The following is a 26,951-nucleotide window of genomic DNA, read 5'->3' as shown; positions in this document are numbered from 1 at the left end:
GGGAATAATGAGGAATGGGGAATTTTGAAGGATGAGGAATATTGAGCGATGAGGAATAGGGAATACTGAGTGATGAGGAATGGGGAATATTGAGGGATGAGGAATGGGGGAAACTGGGGAATTAGGAATGGGGAATATTGAGGGATGAGGAATGGGGAATACTTAGGGATGAGGAATGGGGAATGAGAAATTGGGAATATTGAGGAATGGGTAATATTAAGGGAAGAGAAATGGGGAATGCTGAGGAGTGATGAATGGGGACTATTGAGGGATGAGGAATGGGGAATATTGAGGGATGAGGAATGGGGAATACTGAGGAATGAGGAATAGGGAATAATGAGGAATGGGGAATTTTGAAGGATGAGGAATATTGAGCGATGAGGAATAGGGAATACTGAGTGATGAGGAATGGGGAATATTTAGGGATGAGGAATGGGGGAAACTGGGGAATTAGGAATGGGGAATATTGAGGGATGAGGAATGGGGAATACTTAGGGATGAGGAATGGGGAATGAGAAATTGGGAATATTGAGGAATGGGTAATATTAAGGGAAGAGAAATGGGGAATGCTGAGGAGTGATGAATGGGGACTATTGAGGGATGAGGAATGGGGAATATTGAGGGATGAGGATTGGGGAATATTGAGGGATGAGGAATGGGGAATATTGAGGGATGAGGAAAATTGAGGGATGAGGAATATTGAGGGATGGGGAATATTGAGGGATGAGGAATATTGAGGGATGAGGAATATTGAGGGATGAGGAATGGGGAATATTGAGGGATGAGGAATGGGGAATATTGAGGGATGAGGAATGGGGGATACTGAGGGATGAGGAATACTGAGGGATGAGGAATGGAGAATAATGAGGGATGAGGAATACTGTGGGATGAGGAATGGGGAATACTGTGGGATGAGGAATGGGGATTACTGATGGATGAAGAATGTTATATAGTTAGGCTATTGTAACAATGCATATGCCAGCATTGTAGTCCTACTGCCTCTGCCCAGAGGCCTACTAGGCTGTCATGGCAACGGCCGTTAGAGCTCACTTTGCCACATAGGAGCCCTGGTTAGAGTCCGTGTTACAGCTTTCACTTTCTTCTGCTACATTGGTGGCAGCGTTGGGATATCACGTCCAGCTCACGTCTAGTTATGTGATCTAGTGGTGGGAAGCGTTCTGTTTTTCAACATTGTGTTTGTTGAGTGTAATAACATTGATATATCTAGTGAACAATGGATAAGCAACAATGGGCGTGACGGATAGAAGTAGTCACTACAGGTGTGATCAAGCCTTACATCAAAGTTGCTTGAAGCTGAATGGAAAGTGCTATGCCCTGACCAGTTATTCAGAAGAAAATCCTCTGTGACTAGATATTTACATATGTTAACTTACCAGTGTGGACCCAAAACAAACACATTCTACACATTTACAAACGACCTGTTTAAAGTGTTATTACAACCATGGTATTCTTTTGTTACTGAAGCTTATATATCAAATAACCTGACAATGATCCACATCATATTGGTAGACATATAATGCAGCAAAACACAACTATCCTATTTTTGGGGGATGCAAACCAGTAATATGAATCACTGTTGATCCATCCTGTTCTGATCTAATGAGATGGATGTAGGATTTTCTTCGGCCTAGAATCGAGGCCTTTCCCCAGTCATGAAGGACGAAACTAGGCCCCTCTTGGATCTCATTGGCGAAGACTGAACTCAAGTTAGGAGTTATATGTCAGACTCTCCTATGTCACTATTCCCAACATCTTATATCCCATAGGTTGTAAATAAACCCTTTTTAAGCTGATGTAACTTGTATCATTATTATAGTGCTGTGAAACCCATAGCCGAATGCCTTCAGACAGCATTTCTCACCATTTCTTCAGTGGAAATATAGAATATGTATAAAAATGCCAAATATACTGTACCAAAAGCTAAATCATGCAGAGATTTATGACTATTTAACCATGTTAATCATTACTGAAACATGCAAACTACAAACACTTAACCCGTTAAAGATAATGAATACATGACAACTAGATAAAATATTTTATTTCAAATAATTCATACAAAAGTCAAGAATTGGCCATAACATGAGTACAAAAAAAGTGAGTGTGTGTATATGTGTGTAAGTGTTTGTGTGCATGTGTGTGTATTATGGTGTGTATTATACATTTCCCATCCTAAAAATGTATCCCCATTCCCAAATCAAATACCTTCATCAATACCCTTCCCCCCCAAAAAATCTGGCAACCTTCATAAAATTCGACATAGCCTTGTATAAAATGCATTATGAAAGAAATGGTGTAATGTACACGAAAAAGTGGAGCCTTGTATTAAATGCATTATGATGAAAATTGTAGGCTGCACGAAATATGAAATGCGTTATGAAGAAAATTGTGTAGGCCTACTGTTGCCTACAGAATAAAAAGGCCTTTACAAGTCACCAGTAGCACAAAGTATTAAGCGAAAACAAGCATAGAAAACAGTATTGGCATTAATATTTTTTTAATCAACACAAGGCTACTGTTATATTATAATTATTTTGGTGACAACCTGGTTGATTAACAATATTGGGTTGGTAACACGTTTAAAAATATCTATATATATAAATAAATGTGGGACACACAAAAGAAGCTGTGTTGAACACCAGTGCCCATCATGCTATTGCTATAATAACTTTCAAAAGATTTTTCAGAAGTTTGCCCCCAAATAAATGTTTTTCCTATGAATTAAGTCACACACAAAAAAAAGTGTCTTTTCACATTAATTAAGCTACGCACAAAAACGCACGAAATCTGCTGAAATACTTTTTGTACATATTTGCACCAATTGAGTGTGAGATTGTGTTGTGTATGTATATATGTATGTATGTATATTTTTTTACTGCTCTAGGGATATAACTATTGTTCGGATAACCTTATTTACTATTATGTATAAAAAATAAAAAAATAAAGGTTTTACTCTTTATGCGATGCGCACTGCAGAGAACACTGGAAGAAGAATGATCACTGAATGATCCCAGTGAATTATTGTAAATGTTTGTTTATGTGTCAATGAATCCCATGGCGATTTGGCCCGAAAATAAAATATGTCACCAACAGAGAGATAAAGAACTATTATACAAACAGTCAACACTTTTCATCACATTGTAAGTGTTTATTTAGCTGTTTTTAAATCGGATGAGAACGTCTGAACTGAAGTCTCAAAGAAACCTCCGAAACATAAAGCTGCAGGCTAGATAACGACTAATGTCTGAATATGTTTTCAGTGAAGAGATGATCATTAACAAACTAAAATATCAAACGTACGCAGGATAAGCACTTGGATGAAACTCTACAATTTATACCAGTCTCCTAACTTTAAAGCCATGCCTGAGATGCGTTCAGGAGGATACAACCTACCAAACGTTTCAGATAGAAAAGCCATACATTTCTTTATGAATGTTGCACAACGTTGTGCCCTACTGAACGAGGCCCTATCCTAGTCTGGTTTACACAGTCGTGTAGCGAGATGGACCAGGGCAGGAGCGGAAGGGAGAGGGTGAGCTGGGGAACTCAGCCAGAAAGACAGGGGTGTGAGGGGGCTTGGCTGTCACCAGGGCCTGCCTCCGTCTGCGCAGGGGCCGGTAACGGAAGCTGAAGGGCGGCCGAGCCACACCTGCCCCCAGCTCCTCGGAGGACGAGTCTGGAACTCCTGGAGAGACTGGAGTCTCCTGAGACTCCTGAGACTCGCTGGAGGACGAAGGGTTGGGGTTGGGGATAGGGGGGTTGGGGGAGATAAATGTAGGGTTGACCAGGACATTGGGGTCAAAGGGTTGTGGTTGGGGCTCCTCCAGAAGAGGAGGGGGTGCTGTGGGGTAGGAGGGGATGATAATGGGGACTTTGGGAACAAAGATGGGGACTTCAGGCATCGTTGGGGGTCGAGGAGGGGTCATGTCATGGAAAACATCAATGCCCTAGAGAAGAAGGTAAAATACAATAAAACAACACAACACAATACAACAATATATCACAACAATACAACACAACAATACAACACAACACAACAATACAACACAACAAAACAACACATCAATCCAGCACAACAATACAACACAACAATACAATACAACAGAGTACAACACAACACAACAATACAACACAGTACAATACAACAATACAACACAACAATTCAACACAGTACAACACAACAATACAACACAACAATAAAACAAGAGTAATAGAACACAACAACACAACATAATAATACAACACAACAATACAACACAACACAGTACAACACAACAACACAACACAACAATACAACATAGTAATACAACACAGTACAACACAACAATACAACAAAGTACAACACAACAATACAACACAGTACAACACAACAATAAAACACAGTACAAAACAATACAGTACAACACAACACAACAATACAACACAGTACAACACAACAATTCAACACAGTACAACACAACAATACAACACAGTACAAAACAACACAACAATACAATACAACACAGTACAACACAACACAATAATACAACACGTACAACACAACAATACAACACAACAATTCAACACATTACAACACAACAATACAACACAGTAATAGAACACAACAACACAACACAATAATACAACACAACAATACAACACAGTAATAGAACACAACAACACAACACAACAATACAACATAGTAATAGAACACAACAACACAACACAACAATACAACATAGTAATACAACACAGTAAAACACAACAATACAACACAACACAACAATACAACACAACACAACAATACAACATAGTAATACAACACAGTACAACACAACAATACAACACAACAACACAACAACACAACAATACAACATAGTAATACAACACAGTACAACACAACAACACAACACAACAATACAACACAGTACAACACAACACAACAATACAACATAGTAATACAACACAGTACAACACAACAATACAACACAGTACAACACAACAACACAACAATACAACACAGTACAACACAACACAACAATACAACACAGTAATACAACATAGTACAACACAACACACCAATACAACACAGCACAACACAACAATACAACACAGTACAACACAACAATACAACACAACAACACAACAATACAACAATACAACACAGTACAATACAACAATACAACACAACAATACAACACAGTAATACAACACAACAATACAACAATACAACACAGTACAACACAACAATACAACACAACAATACAACACAGTACAACACAACACAACAATACAACACAGTAATACAACACAGTACAACACAAAATAATACAACACAGCACAACACAACAATACAACACAACAACACAACAATACAACACAGTAATACAACACAACAATACAACACAACACAACAATACAACATAGTACTACAACACAGTACAACACAAAACAACACAACACAACAATACAACACAGTACAACACAAAACAACACAACACAACAATACAACATAGTAATACAACACAGTACACTGTAACAATATAACACAACAATACAACACAGTACAACACAACAATACAACACAACAACACAGTACAACACAACAATACAACACAACAACACAGTACAACACAACAATACAACACAACAATACAACACAACAATACAACACAGTAATACAACACAACAACACAGTAATACAACACAACAATACAACACAAATACACAACACAACAATACAACAATACAACACAGTGCAACACAACAACACAACACAACACAAAAATACAACACAGTACAACACAACAATACAACACAACAACACAACACAGTAATACAACACAACAATACAACACAGTAATACAGAACAACAACACAACACAACAATACAACTCAGTACAATACAACACAGTAATACAACACAGTACAACACAACAATACAACACAACAACACAGTACAACACAACAATACAACACAACAATACAACACAACAATACAACACAGTAATACAACACAACAACACAGTAATACAACACAACAATACAACACAAATACACAACAGAACAATACAACAATACAACACAGTGCAACACAACAACACAACACAACAATACAACACAGTACAACACAACAGTACAACACAACAAAACAACACAGTAATACAACACAACAATACAACACAGTAATACAGAACAACAACACAACACAACAATACAACTCAGTACAATACAACACAGTAATACAACACAGTACAACACAACAATACAACAACACAACACAACAATACAACGCAACAATACAACACAGTACAACACAACAATACAACACAGTACAACAACACAATACCACACAACAACACAAAACATTACAACACAACAATACAACACAACATACAACACGACAATACAACACAATACAACACAACAATACAACACAACAATACAACACAACAATACAACACAACAATACAACAACACAATAAAACAATAAAACACAGTACAATGCAACGCAATAAAACTCCCATCAGGCAATTTTAGAAAGGATTTTATAATATAGGATTCATCATGGGTCCAGTCAAACTGAGATTTCACTAAGATGTATTGCAGTTTAGGTTTGGACACCATTTGTCTCTGCTCTCATTGAGTTGTATGTCTGCTGTTGTTTACAGCTCTTGTGACTGGTGCTCTGTCTCATTCCCAGAACTGAACAGATAAGCAAAGCCCAAGCCCAAACAAACAAAGACATCATGTAGGCGTATTGACAATACCTGTGGGTGGAATATTTCACAAGAGACATCCACGTCTGGCTGGCCGATAGCTCCGTACACAGCCCCCTTACAAAACCCAGCTGGCTGCAAGGGAAAGGTTGTAACTCAGAGTAACTGAATTTCACATTTTATAGACTATGGGGAAACAACACAATGGTTTGCAGTGGTATGGCATTTTATTTCATCTCCTCGATTCCATCCCCTCCACTTTTGGCAAGGCACTGTGATATAAAATGTTGCCATGGGTTCTGGCACATACGTACGTCTCCGCTCTTGTCTGTTGGCACACACATGCCCACATAGCCCTCGCGACACTCCTGCACGGTGTACTCGACTAAGGTGGCCGGCATGGGCCCACTCTGGGGGAACATAGACAATGACAGAAAAGATCCGCTCATGGGAAAAGCCTACCGTTAACATGTCTACTGCTCTCACTATATGAGATGCCTTGTGTACACGTTTAATCATCAAATACAAATCAATCAATCTATAAGAGCAAGTTAGCAGCCTGGCTAGCTACCTGTGCGGAGGCCCTGGTGAGGTTCTGCAGAGCCAGGCTGGAGGGCAGGGTGCTCTGCGTGTTGAACTTGTGGAGGGTCAGCCCAGCGGCGTGCACCGCCTGGGGGCTGTCTACAGGCAGCAGCAAGGGGCAGGCTGGACATGTCTGCTGCAGCTTCTCTGGAGGGTCTGCAGGGGGAGAGGGGAGAGGGGAGAGGGGAGAGGAGAGAGGGGGGGATTAGGTCCATTCCAGGTACATATTCTGCAAAGGCCTGCACAGAAGATCAGATCTTTGTGACACCTGAAGAAGGGTTTTAAAGTGTCTCGGGTGCACCCATTGAGGTCAAGTGCTGGGGTTGCCTATCTAGGTATGTAGAAAAGTGAGAGTACAGTAGAGATACAGTACCAGGCGCCAGTGTGCAGTCATAGCTGTAAAGGTAGGAGTATCCCTCGGCTGTGTGGAGAATGGTGGTGTTGCAGTTCCCAGAGATTTGCTGCAAGGGGAAACAATGTCATCATCAATCAAATCATTATTGCTTGGACTCTATTAAATGCATCCAATCTCAGGGAAAACTCAGTCCAGTAGTTCTGGAGTATATTAAAACTATATTAAAAACTAGCGCAGAGACCAATTTCACCAACTTTCTATACTGAATTCTGCACGCTGAATGGTGAGGTCATTGTCTACGGACGGCCATGACAGTGTTTCTCGGGTCACGCCTCTACTGTACCACAGTATGTTATTAGTAACACGTCCAGTGCCGTTGGCGACATTTTACATTTTAGTCATTTAGCAGACGCTCTTATCCAGAGCAACTTACAGTTAGTGAGTGCATACATTATTTATTTTTTATACTGGCCCCCCGTGGGAATCAAACCCACAACCCTGGCGTTGCAAACGCCATGCTCTACCAACTGAGCTACACCCCTGCCGGCCATTCCCTCCCCTACCCTGGACGACGCTGGGCCAATTGTGCGCCGCCCCATGGGTCTCCCGGTCGCGGCCAGTTACGACAGAGCCTGGATTCGAACCAGGATCTCTAGTGGCACAGCTAGCACTGCGCTGCAGTGCCTTAGACCACTGCGCCACTCGGGGACCTCAAGGCAAGAGGAGAGTGAAACAGAGGCGGTGAAAACTGCTGTGTGTTTATTAGGACAAAACAGGAACTTAAAGTCACTGATTCAGGTCCAGGAGTAGTAACTGTAGTGTACATCTGGGCACAATGGACGTGCTGGTGGGACTGTGAAATGGGGAAGAAAAACTACCGCTGCTGCTGTGTGTGTGTGTGTGTGTGTGTGTGTGTGTGTGTGTGTGTGTGTGTGTGTGTGTGTGTGTGTGTGTGTGTGTGTATGATAAACATAATTAATTTCTGTATCAGGGTGACATACTGTTTCCATGAAGGGCCTGACGTCACATCGTTTCCAGGGTTTGGGGCTCCAGACATGACACTTGGTCTCCAACACGTCGAGAAGGAGGTAGTAGACGTTTCCAGCTGGACCCTGAGAGACAAACATTAAAGATGGAGGAAAATATCAGACTCACAACATGAGCCTGTGTTTTCCCTCTCTTGGCCAGACTGAGAATGTTAAACGACCAACATTAGATTTCCCTTCTATTCAGAATGGGTTTGCCAGTCTCTTACTCATTAGATAAAGAGCATACAATAGTGGCTAAATGCCAGGTGTGTGTGTGTGTGTGTGTGTGTGTGTCATTTCAAGATAAGCCCATTATTAATCCTGCTCTCATGATACCACTATCCCAAGAGCTGATACACGAGAATCTGATCTAATTTTGACGTTACAACAGGTCTGCATCTCGTCACATAATATTAAAAGAATGCATACAGTACACCAGACACTTATGCCAATGCTCAATTAGCCTGGGGGACAAGGCATACGTAGGCCCGACACAAACGAACACTCATTAGGCTAGTAGTTGATTTTCTTAAACGTAAATTCCCGAGTTTAAAATAAATTGACAGCAACATTCTTTGATAATAGACAGGAAACTGACCTGAGCGTGAAGATGAACGTTGGATATTCTATTGAGGGCAAATTTATACCCCATGGTTCTGTCTTCATTGATGTAGGTGAGCGCCAATTTGGAAAGCTTCTCCACAGCTTTGTCGTTGCAAGGTGTGGGCGATAACTCGATAATCTGTGCCCAGGCGCACAAAATATAAGTTAACAGTAAAATCCAGGTACATTTTCCCATTTTAATTGTTTTAATAAACTTTTTGTCGGCAAAGTGGAAAAATGTCAAGTGGAAAAAGATACCTTGTTCTCCTCCTACCACATCTGTTTACTTTGTGGCAGTGACTTTTGGAATCCAAAAAGAAAACAGAGATTTTGAAACGGAGCCAAGAAAGAAAGTTTATTTTATTTTATTGTTTTAACAAAACAAAAACAAAAACATGTTTCTTGAATAATTGTATCTGTCAAACCCGCTAATTGACGGAAGATCTAGGCCCTACTACTAGGCTACAACTGCCTTTATGCATTTTCACATGTGATTTTCTACAATATACATAATATTATATGACAGAATATCCGAACGATTTGTGTCTAAAATGTAACCCAAACCACATCGACCACATGGTCAAAGTCTCCCAATGAAAAAGTGGTGACGTTGACTGACACAGTCCAAATTATGATCTGAATATACAGCGGATCTGAACAGTTGTGCGCGATTTGCGTCTTGGTAGATTGCAGTTTGTCCTTTCACCAACAGGCGGCAGTGTTGGCCTAATCATTCCCTGGAGTGCCATGGAGCGCTTGAATGAAACAGGATTGGAATTTGAACGTGCAACGTGCCTTTAATAATACCATAACAGAATATAATATAAATATGGATGCGGACTTTTAAACTTCTATTGCCTTTAGCTCGTGCAGAGCTTTAATCACCTGAGGGGTATACTACAAAGCAGAATCAGTTAGTTAGCCAGCTAATTTTGATAAACAACTAGAAATAACTATTGATTTTCTGGTTCATAATGAAAGCTAAACGTAGATATGTGCTTTGGTTGTTGAGTCAATAAACAACTAGAAATAACTATTGATTTTCTGGTTGTTGCGTCAATAAGGCCTTGCCCATTTGAAGCGTATCTTACTAAAGAATAAAACGTTATTTAAGAAGATTTAGTCAATTTAGCTGGCTAACTAATTGATCCTGCTCTGGTTGGTGATGACTATGATGACCACCAGGTCTTACAGAGATCTGTTATTTGATGGTGAAGGCCTAAAGATTGAAGTAGAATACCTAAAGATGTTTATTTTCCTCTTCCTGTGTCTGGGAAGGAATTCCATTTGGAAACTCTTATGGAACTGTGGAACCTGTATCTTGTCTTCTAAGAGGGCTTTATTTTCATTATGTTTATCTGTAGTGAATCAAACATTTGGAATAATCTGAGAGGTGTTTACACCTCATCCCAGAGATAGTATAACATGAGCTGTTTTGATGGAGGGTTCAATCTCTATGCTATTGACAGGTCTTGGAAAACCTTATTCCAATTGCGTTGGATTTCGCACTCCATTGCTTAGTTGTTGTTCATCCAACTGAGCAAACATAACTGATATTTTCAGATATTCAGAGGACCGAGAGACTAGAGCCAGCTTCAAGTGTCTTGTTTTAATGCTGTTGAATAGTGATCCACTTCATAATAGTGCTCCAAAAGCGACACAGTATCTCTATAACTGCTATAATCTCTAAACAATCAGTGTTGTCCCAACACATTACCTTCACATCAGTGCTTGTCCTCAAACAGCATAACAACCAAGGATATAGAAGAACATGCTCCGCTGCTTACCTTCTGAGCATCCTGAGAATCACAGGAGCCATGTCATAAAATAATGTGAAAAAGGGTGCAAAGATACATCAATTGAGGCCCAGTAGAACAGTGGTTCTCAACATAAAGTAGAACAATGGTTCTCAAAGTACAGTAGAACAGTGGTTCTCAACATACAGTAGAACAATGGTTCTCAACGCACAGTAGAACAGTGGTTCTCAAGGTACAGTAGAACAGTGGTTCTCAACGTAGAGTAGAACAATGGTTCTCAACGCACAGTAGAACAGTGGTTCTCAACGTACAGTAGAACAATGGTTCTCAACGCACAGTAGAACAGTGGTTCTCAACGTACAGTAGAACAGTGGTTCTCAACGTACAGTAGAACAATGGTTCTCAACGTACAGTAGAACAATGGTTCTCAACGTACAGTAGAACAATGGTTCTCAACGTACAGTAGAACAGTGGTTCTCAACATAAAGTAGAACAATGGTTCTCAAAGTACAGTAGAACAGTGGTTCTCAACATACAGTAGAACAATGGTTCTCAACGCACAGTAGAACAGTGGTTCTCAACGTACAGTAGAACAGTGGTTCTCAACGTACAGTAGAACAATGTTTCTCAACGCACAGTAGAACAATGCCCGGAGTACCCTTGAAGTACCCCTTCATGTGCATTTTACCAGTAGGCCTATGGTCTATTGAGTCTTCTCAAGTACCCCCTGTGGATCACCCACAGAGAACCACTGCATCACCCACAGAGAACCACTGCATCACCCACAGAGAACCACTGCATCACCCACAGAGAACCACTGCATTAGAGGACTATTGACTGTGTTTTGGCTCATAGTGTCAAACTGATGCAGTGACCTATAGTATATTCCTAGTATTGTTTTCATTATGTTCTAATAATTTACATTCATATGTTTGTTTCAAAATTGTCACAAGATGTAAAGTACATCTGTTTTGAGTGTTTCTTAGACAAAGACTGTTCAGTTTGGGGACAAAGGAATCAGGAAGACTGACATATCCCCAGCAAATTAGATGTGAATAGCTAAAGCTACTGGGGTAAATGTATGAATAGCAGGAATAGACAGGGACCACATCTGAAGCTGGCCATCTTAGTTAAGCCTTCACATCTGATTTAGACCCAAGCCTGAAGGACAAATCCCACTGTCAGAAACGCTATGATATACCAACAAAAAATTCCAATTGCAAATCAAATTCGAAAGATTTCAGCTGAGGTAAAGAGCTTAAATATATGACTTTTAACTTGTCAATTTGGCTCTGCCAGAAATGTTGACTAGCTCCCTCCGTCCTCACATGCTGACAGATCAGGAACATTTGGTTTTAATCAAAGAGGGGAATTGGACAGACTATACGTGTTTCTGATATGGGCAGTCTGTGTGTGCTTGTGAGTGTTTTGTTTTACTACTGGTTTATTCACAAACTTGAGCAGGATGTTTCTTTAAAATATGAAACTATTCTGTTTGGTGGTCACTGTGATGGCCAGCAATATGTGTGTGCCCTGTTGATCTTGCATCACCTCAAAAGGCCTTGCCTTCAACCAGTCATTGAAGATAGTCCTAATTAAATGTAAACATAAACAGAGGTTTTGGTGGTGTGTAGTGTTTAGTTAATGGTTGAGATGGGATGGGAAAGGGAAACAGCAATTTCAACATGACCTTAGTAATGACCGTATGACACTGTGTAGGAGTCTTATCTTCATTTCTTGAGGATATTGTTGCATGAAAAAGTGCATTATGTTTGGTTCAGGACTCAGGAGACTATAGAAACATACAGGAAATGCATGTGTTACCAAGGAATTACCGCTATCTATTAGTAAAACAAAGAGCTTTGAGAATGCAAAGAGAATGTCTCTGGCATTTCCTGCAAATGACTTGTCGAGCAACAACTCCCAGTGGATCTCTCTCCCTCTCCTTGAGATTCTTATATTCTATAAAAGCTGCCTTATTTACATAACCTTGCCCTTTGACAGGATTTGAATAGATTCAGAAGCGCTGGTATGTTTTCAGCTGGCTACAACTCAACTTAGTCAGGCCTGTGTGCTATAGTATTTATCTCCCTCTCTTCCCTTTCTCTCCCCTCTCCCTCTCTCTCTCTCTCTCTCTCTCTCTCTCTCTCTCTTTCTCTCTCTCTCTCTCTCTCTCTCTCTCTCTCTCTCTCTCTCCCCTCTCCCTCTCTCTCTCTCTGTCTCTCTCTCTCTCTCTCTCTCTCTCTCTATCTCTCTCTCCTTCCCAGGGGATCAGCAGACTGAGGTAAGCATTATTATTTCACCCTCATTTCTGTAACCTAATAACGCTTTCATTTATATACTATAGAAGTTCAACAAGTGATTACACATATTTTGTGCAAATCACTCTGAACACGTACGTCTCATAACCCCAAATCGGGTTAAAAGCCCTCCTGCTGCCATTGGGAGAAGGCATGCCAGGAGTCAATGCTTTTCACATTCTCTCTTTCTTTCTCTCTACTTTTATTTGGAGAGATCATCCAGCTCTTTCCCGTCCACCTGGAAAATTGCACACAGACCCTGGGACAATTACGATTTGGACCTTTATAAGGGTACATTGAAATTCCCAGAACATTGCTGTAATTCTAGCATGAACCAGGTGTTGCTTGCTTGAGACCTAGACCTCCCATATTAGAACACTTAAGATCTGAAGTTTGTTCAGTGTCAGATGGATTTTTCCAAATATCACTGAGGTTATGGCTGTGATTAATGTCCACATGGAACAGATCTTGAACCTAAATCAAACCTAAATGTAATAGTGTGTTAATGTGATCACATAGGTTCATATGTGTGCAACCAGGATAAATAACTATAAAAGGCTATACCACAAAACATAGTTAATAAAATAGCTACAACTTGATAAATGGATAGCAATAAATTAGAATTCTGTCATATAAAATTCAAAGATAGGCCTACCCTTTGTGTCTTGTGTTTTTAGAAGGAATAGTTGAGAAAATCAAATCTTATTTTAAATATAAACTTTCTTGTCTTCAATATTTTTGTTTAATTAAACTAGGAAACCCAAACTTGCTAAAAAAAAACTAGGTGTTCTCCGTCATTAACTTTCTATAATTAGCACCTCAACAGGTTTTGCTCATTACACTGACTAATAAATGGCAAGACAGTGGATATGGAAAAGTACATGTTGTAGTGCGTTTAATTATATCCAAACCCCAATTGAATAATTTAGGCTAAATTGCGCTAACCTCCTTGATACTGAGTTAGAACTCCAAAAGAGCCTAGATGTGTCCATCTGCTCGTCTCGACAGGACTCAAAGTGATGAGGTGCCACACGAGCAACGTTGGTGGGTGGGAGTGTCTGGCGTGACATCTCCTGCGGACAGCTAGCAGGAATCTCTCCATTCCAAAGCTGACTCTCAAAGTCAACTACAGGAATTGACACGGGCTGAGTAGGACTTAAAAACAAAATCTGTTGTAGAGAAATTGATCTTATTTTTGACTGTTTTCAGCCAACAGAATGACATTGTGGCGGGTTACCGTTGTCTTTATGTGCTGTTTGATCGCGTTGAGCTCTGCGCGCAGGACTGTTGCTGAAGACGCGGCGGTTTGGGAGAAAATTAACAGCGCGAGATGCACTTCGCGCTGCCTCACTCTGCACATGGCACAACTCACAGCATCTTTTAAACATCTTCAGGTAAAAATCATTACATTTAATTTAAACCGACGAATTTCACACACACACACTTTGATGTTTGAAAGTATGAACCTGCGCTCACGTTGTGCTTATTTAGTGTTGTTCATGGTATTTCGTTTTATTTAGTGTGGTAGGCTATGTCTGAATGAAAATAAGCAATACATGCACAATATACGAAACTGATTAGCATGTGCATAATATGTGGGTAACATGCATTTTAACGTTAGTATTTAGGCTGAAGTCAAGCTGTTCAACATTTGTGACAATACTCCTTGGGGAGGTAGACCACTGAAAGCCATATTATCCTTAACGTCTTCAACATGTGCGTTCGCTTTAGTGGGTGGGAAAGTCATTAAGCACCAAACTTTTCCTGACTTCGGTCTGACAGAATGGGATGTAAGGCATGAGTGGGGGGGCTGGAGCTAGGGGTGTGTGTGTGTGTGTGTGGGGGGGGGGGGGTTCTGGAACTGGCCAAGGCATTAGATCCGCGGCCACCTGGGTGCAGGGTGGAGGGGTAATGAGAGTGGCCTCTGAATGACTGGGAGTCCAGTCCCCGCTCTGGGGTGAGAGGTGTTGGCGTGCCTCTGATTCACAGCTCCGAAGAGGGAGGAGAATGGAGCTGGGGCTGGCTGAGGGTGTGAGAGAGAACATTTGGTCTGAAAGCACGAAGGAGCTGTAGAGTGGAATGAAACCACTGGTGTAGAGGCTATACCTTCGAGGTAGATTCCTTCTAGCTATTAGGACCTAAATCCTTGAGGATAAATGACCATTTATAAGATCACATGAAGGGCAGTATGTTTATTTCCTTTTTCTGCCTTTCATTCAAGGAGTTATTGTTACCCTTCTGATAGGACCTATTGACAAATACTCCTATAGAAGAATATGATGTGTACTGCAGGCTCAAATGCTCCCAGGCTCCTCCACTTAACTTTATTGAAGTACATTTATAACACAGATCGTTATCAGAGCTCCTGTGCAGAACTTTTTAATGAATGATAATGTGAGTTTGAGATGATGATGTGACTTCATATGCTGTGTGGTGGAACCACAGACATTTCTAGATAACCAACACGATCTCACAGTCTCACTGCAGAATTAGACGTTTATTATTCGTTGTTCCAAACGTCAAATTTAGAAGTTGCTCCAAACGTCAAATTTAGAAGACTAAGGGTTAAGGCATTGGATAGGGTTAAAACATTCAAATAAAATAAGGTTAAGGTAAAGGTTAAGGTTTGTGATAGGGTTAAAACAATCAAATACAAAACAAGTGTCCACCACTGGGATCGAACACACAACCTCATGAGTCATGGGATTACGTCCTTCTGCCACACCTGTCCACATCACCTTAGCAGAACCCATAGCGCTCACTGTTGCCCCTGGTGGCCAGTTGTGAAAGGCATTTCCCGATGTCCTTAGGACATGGATAGACGTCCAATTTCAAAGTCACTCTTGAGCGATCTGCCTGAGATAACAGCCACAGATGACATCATCTGAGAAATTACTGTAGTCAAGTCACGTCCACATGTGTGTTTGTGTGCCAAAACACATCATACCACCAGCCACAGGAGTGTGTGTGTGTGTGTGTGAGAGAGAGAGAGAGAGAAAATCCCACCCTGGCTTGGTTTGCTTCCTACCACTGGAATGTGACACTCACTATTTTCAGTTCACACCTCAGTCAGCCTGCTGCTTAGTGAGTATTGCTGTGTGTTGTTCTGTATGTGTTCCTTGTAGCGTGTGTGTTTTGTGTGTGTCATGCGTTTCCCTGAGCGATGTGTGTGTCTCCTCTCGGCGGTAGGTAGGTAGCCGGGTAGGGTTAAGTTCAAAGGTCACCAATGCAGCCGTCCACACCACCTACAAGCTCTGACAGACAGACAGACAGACAGACAAACAGACAGACAGTCTATTCTCCCTGATGTCATCCTCTCCCGTGGTCATCCTTCCTTCTCCTGTCTGGGGTGATTTACTCCTGGGGGATAGGTGAACTGAAGGTGCTGACCTAAGCCAAAGAGAGAAAGAGCTTCACAGCACGTCCGAAGCTGCTAGATCAGAGGGACCACCAAATCACAGTCGAAAGCTCTCGAGGACATTTGCAGAGTCGCAGAATTTGTTTTACGTAAAATATCTTAGTGGTCAAATGTAGTCCATTTTATCAGGGAATGTAACAGATTACTATTACAGATGGATGTTTGTTAAACACTTTCCAGGCTCTATATGCCTGCTCTAGTATCTAGAGAGATTCTATATACCTGCTCTAGTATCTAGAGAGATTCTATATACCTGCTCTAGTATCTAGAGAGATTCTATATACCTGCTCTAGTATCTAGAGAGATTCTATATACCTGCTCTAGTATCTAGAGAGATTATATATACCTGCTCTAGTATCTAGAGAGATTCTATATATCTGCTCTAGTATCTAAATAGATTCTATATACCTGCTCTAGTATCTAGAGAGATTCTATATACCTGCTCTAGTATCTAGAGAGATTCTATATACCTGCTCTAGTATCTAGAGAGATTCTATATACCTGCTCTAGTATCTAGAGAGATTCTATATACCTGCTCTAGTATCTAGAGAGATTCTATATACCTGCTCTAGTATCTAGAGAGATTCTATATACCTGCTCTAGTATCTAGAGAGATTCTATATACCTGCTCTAGTATCTAGAGAGATTCTATATACCTGCTCTAGTATCTAGAGAGATTCTATATACCTGCTCTAGTATCTAGAAAGATTCTATATACCTGCTCTAGTATCTAGAGAGATTCTATATACCTGCTCTAGTATCTAGAGAGATTCTATATACCTGCTCTAGTATCTAGAGAGATTCTATATACCTGCTCTAGTATCTAGAAAGATTCTATATACCTGCTCTAGTATCTAGAGTGATTCTATATACCTGCTCTAGTATCTAGAGAGATTCTATATACCTGCTCTAGTATCTAGAAAAATTCTATATACCTGCTCTAGTATCTAGAGTGATTCTATATACCTGCTCTAGTATCTAGAGTGATTCTATATACCTGCTCTAGTTTCTAGAAAGATTCTATATACCTGCTCTAGTATCTAAATAGATTCTATATATACCTGCTCTAGTATCTAAATAGATTCTATATATACCTGCTCTAGTATCTACAGATATTCTATATGCCTGCTCTAGTATCTAGAAAGATTCTATATACCTGCTCTAGTATCTAGAAAGATTCTATATACCTGCTCTAGTATCTAAATAGATTCTATATATACCTGCTCTAGTATCTAAATAGATTCTATATACCTGCTCTAGTATCTAGAAAGATTCTATATACCTGCTCTAGTATCTAAATAGATTATATATATACCTGCTCTAGTATCTAAATAGATTCTATATACCTGCTCTAGTATCTAGAGAGATTCTATATACCTGCTCTAGTATCTAGAGAGATTATATATACCTGCTCTAGTATCTAGAGAGATTCTATATACCTGTTCTAGTATCTAGAGAGATTCTATATACCTGCTCTAGTATCTAGAGAGATTATATATACCTGCTCTAGTATCTAGAGAGATTCTATATACCTGCTCTAGTATCTAGAGAGATTCCATATACCTGCTCTAGTATCTAGAGAGATTCTATATACCTGCTTAAGTATCTAGAGAGATTCTATATACCTGCTCTAGTATCTAGAGAGATTCTATATATCTGCTCTAGTATCTAGAGAGATTCTATATACCTGCTCTAGTATCTAGAGAGATTCTATATACCTGCTCTAGTATCTAGAGAGATTCTATATACCTGTTCTAGTATCTAGAGAGATTCTATATACCTGTTCTAGTATCTAGAGAGATTATATATACCTGCTCTAGTATCTAGAGAGATTCTATATACCTGTTCTAGTATCTAGAGAGATTAAATATACCTGCTCTAGTATCTAGAGAGATTCTATATACCTGCTCTAGTATCTAGAGAGATTCCATATACCTGCTCTAGTATCTAGAGAGATTCTATATACCTGCTCTAGTATCTAGAGATATTCTATATATCTGCTCTAGTATCTAGAGAGATTCTATATACCTGCTCTAGTATCTAGAGAGATTCTATATACCTGCTCTAGTATCTAGAGAGATTATATATACCTGCTCTAGTATCTAGAGAGATTATATATACCTGCTCTAGTATCTAGAGAGATTATATATACCTGCTCTAGTATCTAGAGAGATTCTATATATCTGCTCTAGTATCTAGAGAGATTCTATATACCTGCTCTAGTATCTAGAGAGATTCTATATACCTGCTCTAGTATCTAGAGAGATTCTATATACCTGCTCTAGTATCTAGAGAGATTATATATACCTGCTCTAGTATCTAGAGAGATTATATATACCTGCTCTAGTATCTAGATAGATTCTATATACCTGCTCTAGTATCTAGAGAGATTATATATACCTGCTCTAGTATCTAGAGAGATTATATATACCTGCTCTAGTATCTAGAGAGATTCTATATACCTGCTCTAGTATCTAGAGAGATTCCATATACCTGCTCTAGTATCTAGAGAGATTCTATATACCTGCTCTAGTATCTAGAGAGATTCTATATATCTGCTCTAGTATCTAGAGAGATTCTATATACCTGCTCTAGTATCTAGAGAGATTCTATATACCTGCTCTAGTATCTAGAGAGATTCTATATACCTGTTCTAGTATCTAGAGAGATTATATATACCTGCTCTAGTATCTAGAGAGATTCTATATACCTGCTCTAGTATCTAGAGAGATTCTATATACCTGCTCTAGTATCTAGAGAGATTATATATACCTGCTCTAGTATCTAGAGAGATTATATATACCTGCTCTAGTATCTACAGAAGCTTTTCACCAGACCTGAGGCCATTGATCTCATTCTCAGTTCTGAATGAGCTATGTCCTTCCTCTCCTGCATGTGGGTTAAGTGATGCTGTTTATGACACGGTTCGTGTTGCCTTCTCCTGTCACCACAGAGAGAAGCGCTGCGCTGCAGCTGGACTGGGTATTGGAACCCTGTCGTCCTCACCTCACTGGAGCTGGGGTTATCTGGGGCCAGGCAGACAAAGGGTTTTCTGATACACCACATACGTCAATGCTAGCTATCATTTATGCCAATGCATTTATGTCAGTCAGTCAGTTTGACTGTCTCCTTTGAGCAATGCCAAGCCCTGCCAGCCCAGACAGCTGTGAGGGTTGCAGGTGTTTCACCATTCAGTTGGCGGATCTTCTCCTCCAGCAGAGAGAATGGAAAGAGAAAGGATAGTGTTAGATAGGATAGTGTTAGATAGGATAGTGTTAGATATGATAGTGTTAGATAGGATAGTGTTAGATATGATAGTTTTAGAAAGGATAGTGTTAGATATGATAGTGTTAGAAAGGATAGTGTTAGATAGGATAGTGTTAGACAGGATAGTGTTAGATAGTGTTAGATATGATAGTGTTAGATAGGATAGTGTTAGATACGATAGTGTTGGATAGGATAGTGTTAGATAGGATAGTGTTAGATAGGATAGTGTTAGATACGATAGTGTTAGATAGGATAGTGTTAGATAGGATAGTGTTAGATAGGATAGTGTTAGATACGATAGTGTTAGATAGGATAGTGTTAGATAGGATAGTGTTAGATACGATAGTGTTAGATAGGATAGTGTTAGATAGGATAGTGTTAGATAGGATAGTGTTAGATAGGATAGTGTTAGATGGCATTGTGTAGAAGGCCCTGAGACCTCAGGAGAGGCCAGATTACATTGGGTTCCCTGCTATTAAATGTCCCAGATCCTTTAGACCAAGGTTCCCCAATTAGATTTCCAAAAGGGCCAAATTTGGTCAGGCATGCCAAGCTGAGGGCCAACATGTTTTTTTTTTTGGCGACAGTTTTATGTTTGATCAGTTTTCACTTCTATTGTGATTTTATAATTATTAGTAGTGGTGTTAGGAGTCACATAAGAGAATAATGAAAAATACTAAATTAGTCCAAAACCAACTATTTAATTATGAAATGCCCCTGGAGCATATTCTGTGCAAACAGTCAGCAAAAAAAAAGTCCAGCAAACACATTCACACACACACACACACACACACACACACACACACACACACACACACACACACACACACACACACACACACACACACACACACACACACACACACACACACACACACACACACACACACACACACACACACACACACTTCTGTCTGGAACACCCATGCTTTGGATATCTGCGTTCAGGCGGGCTTTGGATATCTGCGTTCAGGCGCTCTTTCTAAGAGAAGAGACAGAAGGACAAACACAGACAGACAGAGATTTTTAGTTAGGTACTTTTCAAATGTGTTATCAGAATATGCCACATTAGTTTTTAAACTTTTAAAATATGTGAACCAAATCATATCAAGCTGTTAACAACCAAAAGTGTTTGATATTAATGTGACAATTTAATTAATTAGCTTTTATTTGTGTATTATTTTTTTATTGCTGTGTATTAAGTTTAAAATTTTACTAACTAGTTGGATGCCATTTACTTTTAATTAAGCTGTGTAGCATATTTAGTAGGAAACATGCTATTAAATATGAAATGGTTATTTCATTGTAATAATTATTATACCACAAGAAGATTGAAAAATAGCAAAAAAATAATTGGATCTGGTTCACTCACCAATTAGTGAGAGAAGTGAGAGCGACGGGATGAGGCAAACTTTCTGATGTCAGGCTTGTATTCTGTTTTGGCAATCCTGAGGCACTGTCCAAGATGTGAATCTGAGAGTCTGTTTCTGTCCTGGCTCTTGATAGCATTCATTGAAGAAAATGCTGATTCACAGATGTACAGTGGGGAAAAAAAGTATTTAGTCAGCCACCAATTGTGCAAGTTCTCCCACTTAAAAAGATGAGAGAGGCCTGTAATTTTCATCATAGGTACACGTCAACTATGACAGACAAATTGAGATTTTTTTTTGAGAAAATCACATTGTAGGATGTTTTATGAATTTATTTGCAAATTATGGTGGAAAATAAGTATTTGGTCACCTACAAACAAGCAAGATTTCTGGCTCTCACAGACCGACCTGTAACTTCTTCTTTAAGAGGCTCCTCTGTCCTCCACTCGTTACCTGTATTAATGGCACCTGTTTGAACTTGTTATCAGTATAAAAGACACCTGTCCACAACCTCAAACAGTCACACTCCAAACTCCACTATGGCCAAGACCAAAGAGCTGTCAAAGGACACCAGAAACAAAATTGTAGACCTGCACCAGGCTGGGAAGACTGAATCTGCAATAGGTAAGCAGCTTGGTTTGAAGAAATCAACTGTGGGAGCAATTATTAGGAAATGGAAGACATACAAGATCACTGATAATCTCCCTCGATCTGGGGCTCCACGCAAGATCTCACTCCGTGGGGTCAAAATGATCACAAGAACGGTGAGCAAAAATCCCAGAACCACACGGGGGGACATAGTGAATGACCTGCAGAGAGCTGGGACCAAAGTAACAAAGCCTACCATCAGTAACACACTACGCCACCAGGGACTCAAATCCTGCAGTGCCAGACGTGTCCCCCTGCTTAAGCCAGTACATGTCCAGGCCCGTCTGAAGTTTGCTAGAGTGCATTTGGATGATCCAGAAGAGGATTGGGAGAATGTCATATGGTCAGATGAAACCAAAATAGAACTTTTTGGTAAAAACTCAACTCATCGTGTTTGGAGGACAAAGAATGCTGAGTTGCATCCAAAGAACACCATACCTACTGTGAAGCATGGGGGTGGAAACATCATGCTTTGGGGCTGTTTTTCTGCAAAGGGACCAGGACGACTGATCCGTGTAAAGGAAAGAATGAATGGGGCCATGTATCGTGAGATTTTGAGTGAAAACCTCCTTCCATCAGCAAGGGTATTGAAGATGAAACGTGGCTGGGTCTTTCAGCATGACAATGATCCCAAACACACCGCCCGGGCAACGAAGGAGTGGCTTCGTAAGAAGCATTTCAAGGTCCTGGAGTGGCCTAGCCAGTCTCCAGATCTCAACCCCATAAAAAATCTTTGGAGGGAGTTGAAAGTCTGTGTTGCCCAGCGACAGCCCCAAAACATCACTGCTCTAGAGGAGATCTGCATGGAGGAATGGGCCAAAATACCAGCAACAGTGTGTGAAAACCTTGTGAGACTTACAGAAAACGTTTGACCTGTGTCATTGCCAACAAAGGGTATATAACAAAGTATTGAGAAACTTTTGTTATTGACCAAATACTTATTTTCCACCATAATTTGCAAAAAAAATCATTAAAAATCCTACAATGTGATTTTCTGGATATTTTTTTCTCATTTTGTCTGTCATAGTTAACGTGTACCTATGATGAAAATTACAGGCCTCTCTCATCTTTTTAAGTGGAAGAACTTGCACAATTGGTGGCTGACTAAATTCTTTTTTCCCCCACTGTATGTTGAGGGGAACATCGTGAGTAGGAGCATTGCAATATCTCTGGTGTTTTTAAAACGAGCTTGGGGAACCACGTTGATCCAAAAGTCACTCACCAGTGCATCCTTGTGTTGAGCTTTGAGCAAATCAGATGTTCCCATCTCCAGGATTTCCATCTGAAGAGCAGCCTCATCTATGGAAGGCACCAGCTTTTTGGTCTCTGCAGTCCGCTGTCCGTCAGCTGACACAGAAAACGGCTGTTTTACGAAGAGAAGGATGTCAGCTGAGAGATTAGGGGAGCTTTCAAATCTTTCCTTGAAGTTTTCTGCCAGCCTGGACACAAAATCCTTCATTGCTGGATCTTCCTGCATTTTATTATTCTCACAATGCTCACGCAGACGTGGAAAGTGCAACTTTCTCCCATGAATGTTTCTCTTCAGGAGGTGCAGCTTTGACCGGAAAGCTTCAATCGCCTCATACATGTCAGCAACAGTGTGGTTCTTGCCTTGTAGTCGCAGGTTAAGGTGATTTAGATGAGACATGATGTCACACAAAAAAGTTACTGATCTGATATCACCTTGTTGTCAGTTAAAAAGCTCAAAAAGTCGCTGGCTTTTTGGCTCTGCAGGCTGGATAAAAAATGACACAAGTTCATCACGCAGGTCACACACCCTCTCCAACACATGTCCTTTGCTCAGCCAGCGAACGTCATTGTGGAGCAAAAGATCCTTGTGTTCAGCTGACATTTCCTTTGAGGAATGCTCTAAAAAGGCGATGCTGCAGAGAGCTCTCACGGACAAAGTTAACTAGTCGAGTCACAGTATCCATGGTCTCTTTCATTTTTCTACACAATTTTGCGCACAAAACTGACTTGTGAATAATGCGGTGAAATGCCAGGAGTGCTGGGTTAACGGCAGAAAGCCTGCTTACCGAGCCCTGGCGGTGTCCCACCATTGACGGAGCCCCGTCGGTAACAACAGAGACAATTTTACTCACGTCTAAGCCATTCCTTTTCGAAGAACTGTGTCAGCTCGTTGAATATTATTTCCCCGGTTCTACGCCCGGGTAGAGAAATCAAACACAGCAGCTCCTCCCGGAATGTCTTCCCATCAAAAAATCTTGCGAACACAGACAGCTGTTCCATGTCGGTTCGGTCACGAGTCTATTGGGCGGCAGGTAGCTTAGTGGTTAAGAGCGTTGTGCCAGTACCCGAAAGGTCGCTGGTTCTAATCCCCGAGCCGACTAGGTGAAAAATCTGTCGATGTGCCCTTGAGCAAGGCACTTAACCCTAATTGCTCCTGTAAGTCGCTCTGGATAAGAGCGTCTGCTAAATGACTCAAATGTCTGTCAAATGTCTATTGCCAGTGAGAATGCTTCGGTTTTCCTCAAATCTGTGAGTAGACTGGAAAAACACTCTTCTGGTTGCCGTGTTAGCCGACAGCGGCACTTGCTTCAACAGCTCAACAACTTATTTTTTTTATTGGTTCCTCTTGGTTAAAAATTTCGGCAGCCATGTCGATTGCACATTGTTTAATTAACTCTGCATCGGCGAATGGCTTCTTAGCTCTTGCAAGCTTCCAAGAATCGTGTAATGAGGCAGCTGTTGCGCTCTCTTGTGCCGATGTTGTTTTACACATAGTTAAAACCGAGTGCTTGTATGACGTTAACATGCTTGCAATTTTTTGTTTGCGCTGGTCAGATTTTTCTGGGTAGTTTGCATTAAAACTGACAGCATGAATGGAGTTAAAATGCCGCTTCAGATTGTCCGCTTTGATTACAGCTACAGTCTGCATGCATATTAAGCATGTGGGCTTAGCACTGTTGTGGTCCGGTAAAAAAAAAGCAATACCTCTCAGTCCAGTCAGTTTTGAACTGACGGTTCTCCTGGTCTACCTTGCGGATCTTGGCGAATGCCATGTTGGTTTGACTGGATTTTAAGATTTTTTTGTGAGGAAGTGGTCAGTCCTTTTGATGAAAGAGGGTTAACTGGCGAGCGGCTGCGGCTACTGTGTGTGTGTGACACTACACTAGGTAGCTAGTCGAGCGGAGACGAGTACGCAAAGCGCGCGAAGCACGTCTTACGTATGCACGCGGTAAAGGCCACAGGTCAAGGTGTGGGATCATTTCAAAATAAAGCAGAGCCGCGGATATTAAATTCATGTTTATTATAACAAGTGAATGCCAATGCTGTCAGTGTGGGCCAGACATTTGGCTCTTGGGGGCCGGATCTGGCCCGCGGGCCGCTTATTGGGGTTGGCTGCTTTAGACCGTGGAGAGACTGTGTGTGTGTGTGTTGGAAGAATGAAGCTATTCTTCATCGCTCTTTCTCTCCTCTCCTGTCTTAGACATGCAGACCTGTTTTCTCTGATGGGTTCTTCTCTCTGCGAAGGACTTTCAAAGTCAGTTTGGCTGTAGGTGACCTTACCACCAACTCTCACAGCTCTGAACACTCCCAAATCAACTTGCCCCTGCGACCCATGAAGTTTAAACCTGGGTTGCTTTACATGACACAAAACTATGTTAGCTCTCTGAGCTAAAGCCTAGGCATTGGCTAGAGAAGAAAACAAGTCTATATGTCTCAGGAATGATTACTCATCACCGAACCAGCTTTGTTACAACCCTTCACGTACTGTATATCTGAAAGGATTGGATGAGTGTAAGCAATATGGCTTAGAGGTTGAGAGGGGTAGGGGTTAGGCGTACAGGGGTGAGAGGGGTAGGGGTTAGGCGTACAGGGGTTGAGAGGGGTAGGGGTTAGGCGTACAGGGGTTGAGAGGGGTAGGGGTTAGGCGTACAGGGGTTGAGAGGGGTAGGGGTTAGGCGTACAGGGGTTGAGAGGGGTAGGGGTTAGGCGTACAGGGGTTGAGAGGGGTAGGGGTTAGGCGTACAGGGGTTGAGAGGGGTAGGGGTTAGGCGTACAGGGGTTGAGAGGGCTAGGGGTACAGGGGTTGAGAGGGGTAGGGGTACAGGGGTTGAGAGGGGTAGGGGTACAGGGCTTGAAAGGGGTAGGGGTACAGGGATGAGAGGGGTAGGGGTACAGGGCTTGAAAGGGGTAGGGGTACAGGGATGAGAGGGGTAGGGGTTAGGTGTACAGGGGTTAGGAAGTTTATGGGTACAGGGGTTGAGAGGGCTAGGGATAAGGCGTACAGGGGTTGAGAGGGCTAGGGATAAGGCGTACAGGGGTTGAGAGGGGTAGGGGTTAGGGGTACAGGGGTTGAGTGTGTAGGGGTTAGGGGTTAGGCGTACAGGGGTTGAGAGGGGTAGGGGTTAGGTGTACAGGGGTTGAGTAGGTAGGGGTTAGGGGTACAGGGGTTGAGAGGGGTTAGGGGTTGAAAGGGGTAGGGGTACAGGGGTTGAGTGTGTAGGGTTTAGGGGTTAGGGGTACAGGGGTTGAGAGGGGTTAGGGGTTGAGAGGGGTAGGGGTACAGGGTTGAGATGGGTAGGGGTACAGGGGTTGAGAGGGGTAGGGGTACAGGGGTTGAGAGGGGTAGGGGTACAGGGGTTGAGAGGGGTTAGGGGTTGAGAGGGGTAGGGGTACAGGGTTGAGATGGGTAGGGGTACAGGGGTTGAGAGGGGTAGGGGTTAGGGGTACAGGGGTTGAGAGGGGTAGGGGTACAGGGGTTGAGAGGGGTAGGGGTACAGGGGTTGAGAGGGGTAGGGGTACAGGGTTGAGAGGGGTAGGGGTACAGGGATGAGAGGGGTAGGGGTTGAAAGGGGTGAGAGGGGTAGGGGTACAGGGGTTGAGAGGGGTTAGGGGTGAGAGGGGTAGGGGTACAGGGGTGAGAGGGGTAGGGGTACAGG

General features: G+C 41.4%; 2 protein-coding genes across 2 annotated transcripts in view; one reads left to right on the top strand and one right to left on the bottom strand.

The window, feature by feature from the left end:
- Window positions 1-2,040: 2,040 nt before the first annotated feature.
- Window positions 2,041-9,570, bottom strand: LOC311130967 (fetuin-B-like). Its single transcript, XM_084163800.1, has 7 exons — window positions 9,280-9,570; window positions 8,655-8,765; window positions 7,672-7,759; window positions 7,288-7,454; window positions 7,031-7,126; window positions 6,768-6,851; window positions 2,041-3,965 (listed from the first exon to the last, which is right to left on the bottom strand). Exons 1-7 carry the CDS (start codon window positions 9,478-9,480, stop codon window positions 3,501-3,503), a joined length of 1,212 nt encoding a protein of 403 aa, XP_084019926.1. The 5' UTR covers window positions 9,481-9,570; the 3' UTR covers window positions 2,041-3,500.
- A 4,892-nt stretch (window positions 9,571-14,462) lies between these two features.
- LOC311131101 (anosmin-1-like) overlaps window positions 14,463-26,951 on the top strand; it is a gene marked incomplete at its 3' end in the record, with an annotated part of 145,612 nt that continues 133,123 nt past the window's right edge. Inside the window, exon 1 of the mRNA XM_084163914.1 lies at window positions 14,463-14,735. Within this exon, the coding sequence (XP_084020040.1) occupies window positions 14,559-14,735 (177 nt within the window). The 5' untranslated portion in view covers window positions 14,463-14,558. The remainder of the gene's footprint in view (window positions 14,736-26,951) is intronic.

The sequence above is a fragment of the Coregonus lavaretus genome (assembly GCF_964263955.1).
Source record: "Coregonus lavaretus genome assembly, chromosome: 6".
Lineage (NCBI taxonomy): Eukaryota > Metazoa > Chordata > Actinopteri > Salmoniformes > Salmonidae > Coregonus > Coregonus lavaretus.
The sequence above is the reverse complement of the archived record's forward strand: the minus strand, read 5'-3'. Positions and strand labels throughout refer to the sequence as shown.

Bases quoted from the DNA above. Each gene is read 5' to 3' on its own strand.
- LOC311130967 (XM_084163800.1), bottom strand. From the start codon at position 9,480: ATGGGAAAATGTACCTGGATTTTACTGTTAACTTATATTTTGTGCGCC. The intron at 8,766-9,279 runs GTCAGTTTCCTG...TTTGTCTCTCAG, and splicing joins ACGTTCATCTTCACGCTCAG to GGTCCAGCTGGAAACGTCTA. The intron at 6,852-7,030 runs GTACGTATGTGC...TTTCCCTTGCAG, and splicing joins CAACAGACAAGAGCGGAGAC to CCAGCTGGGTTTTGTAAGGG.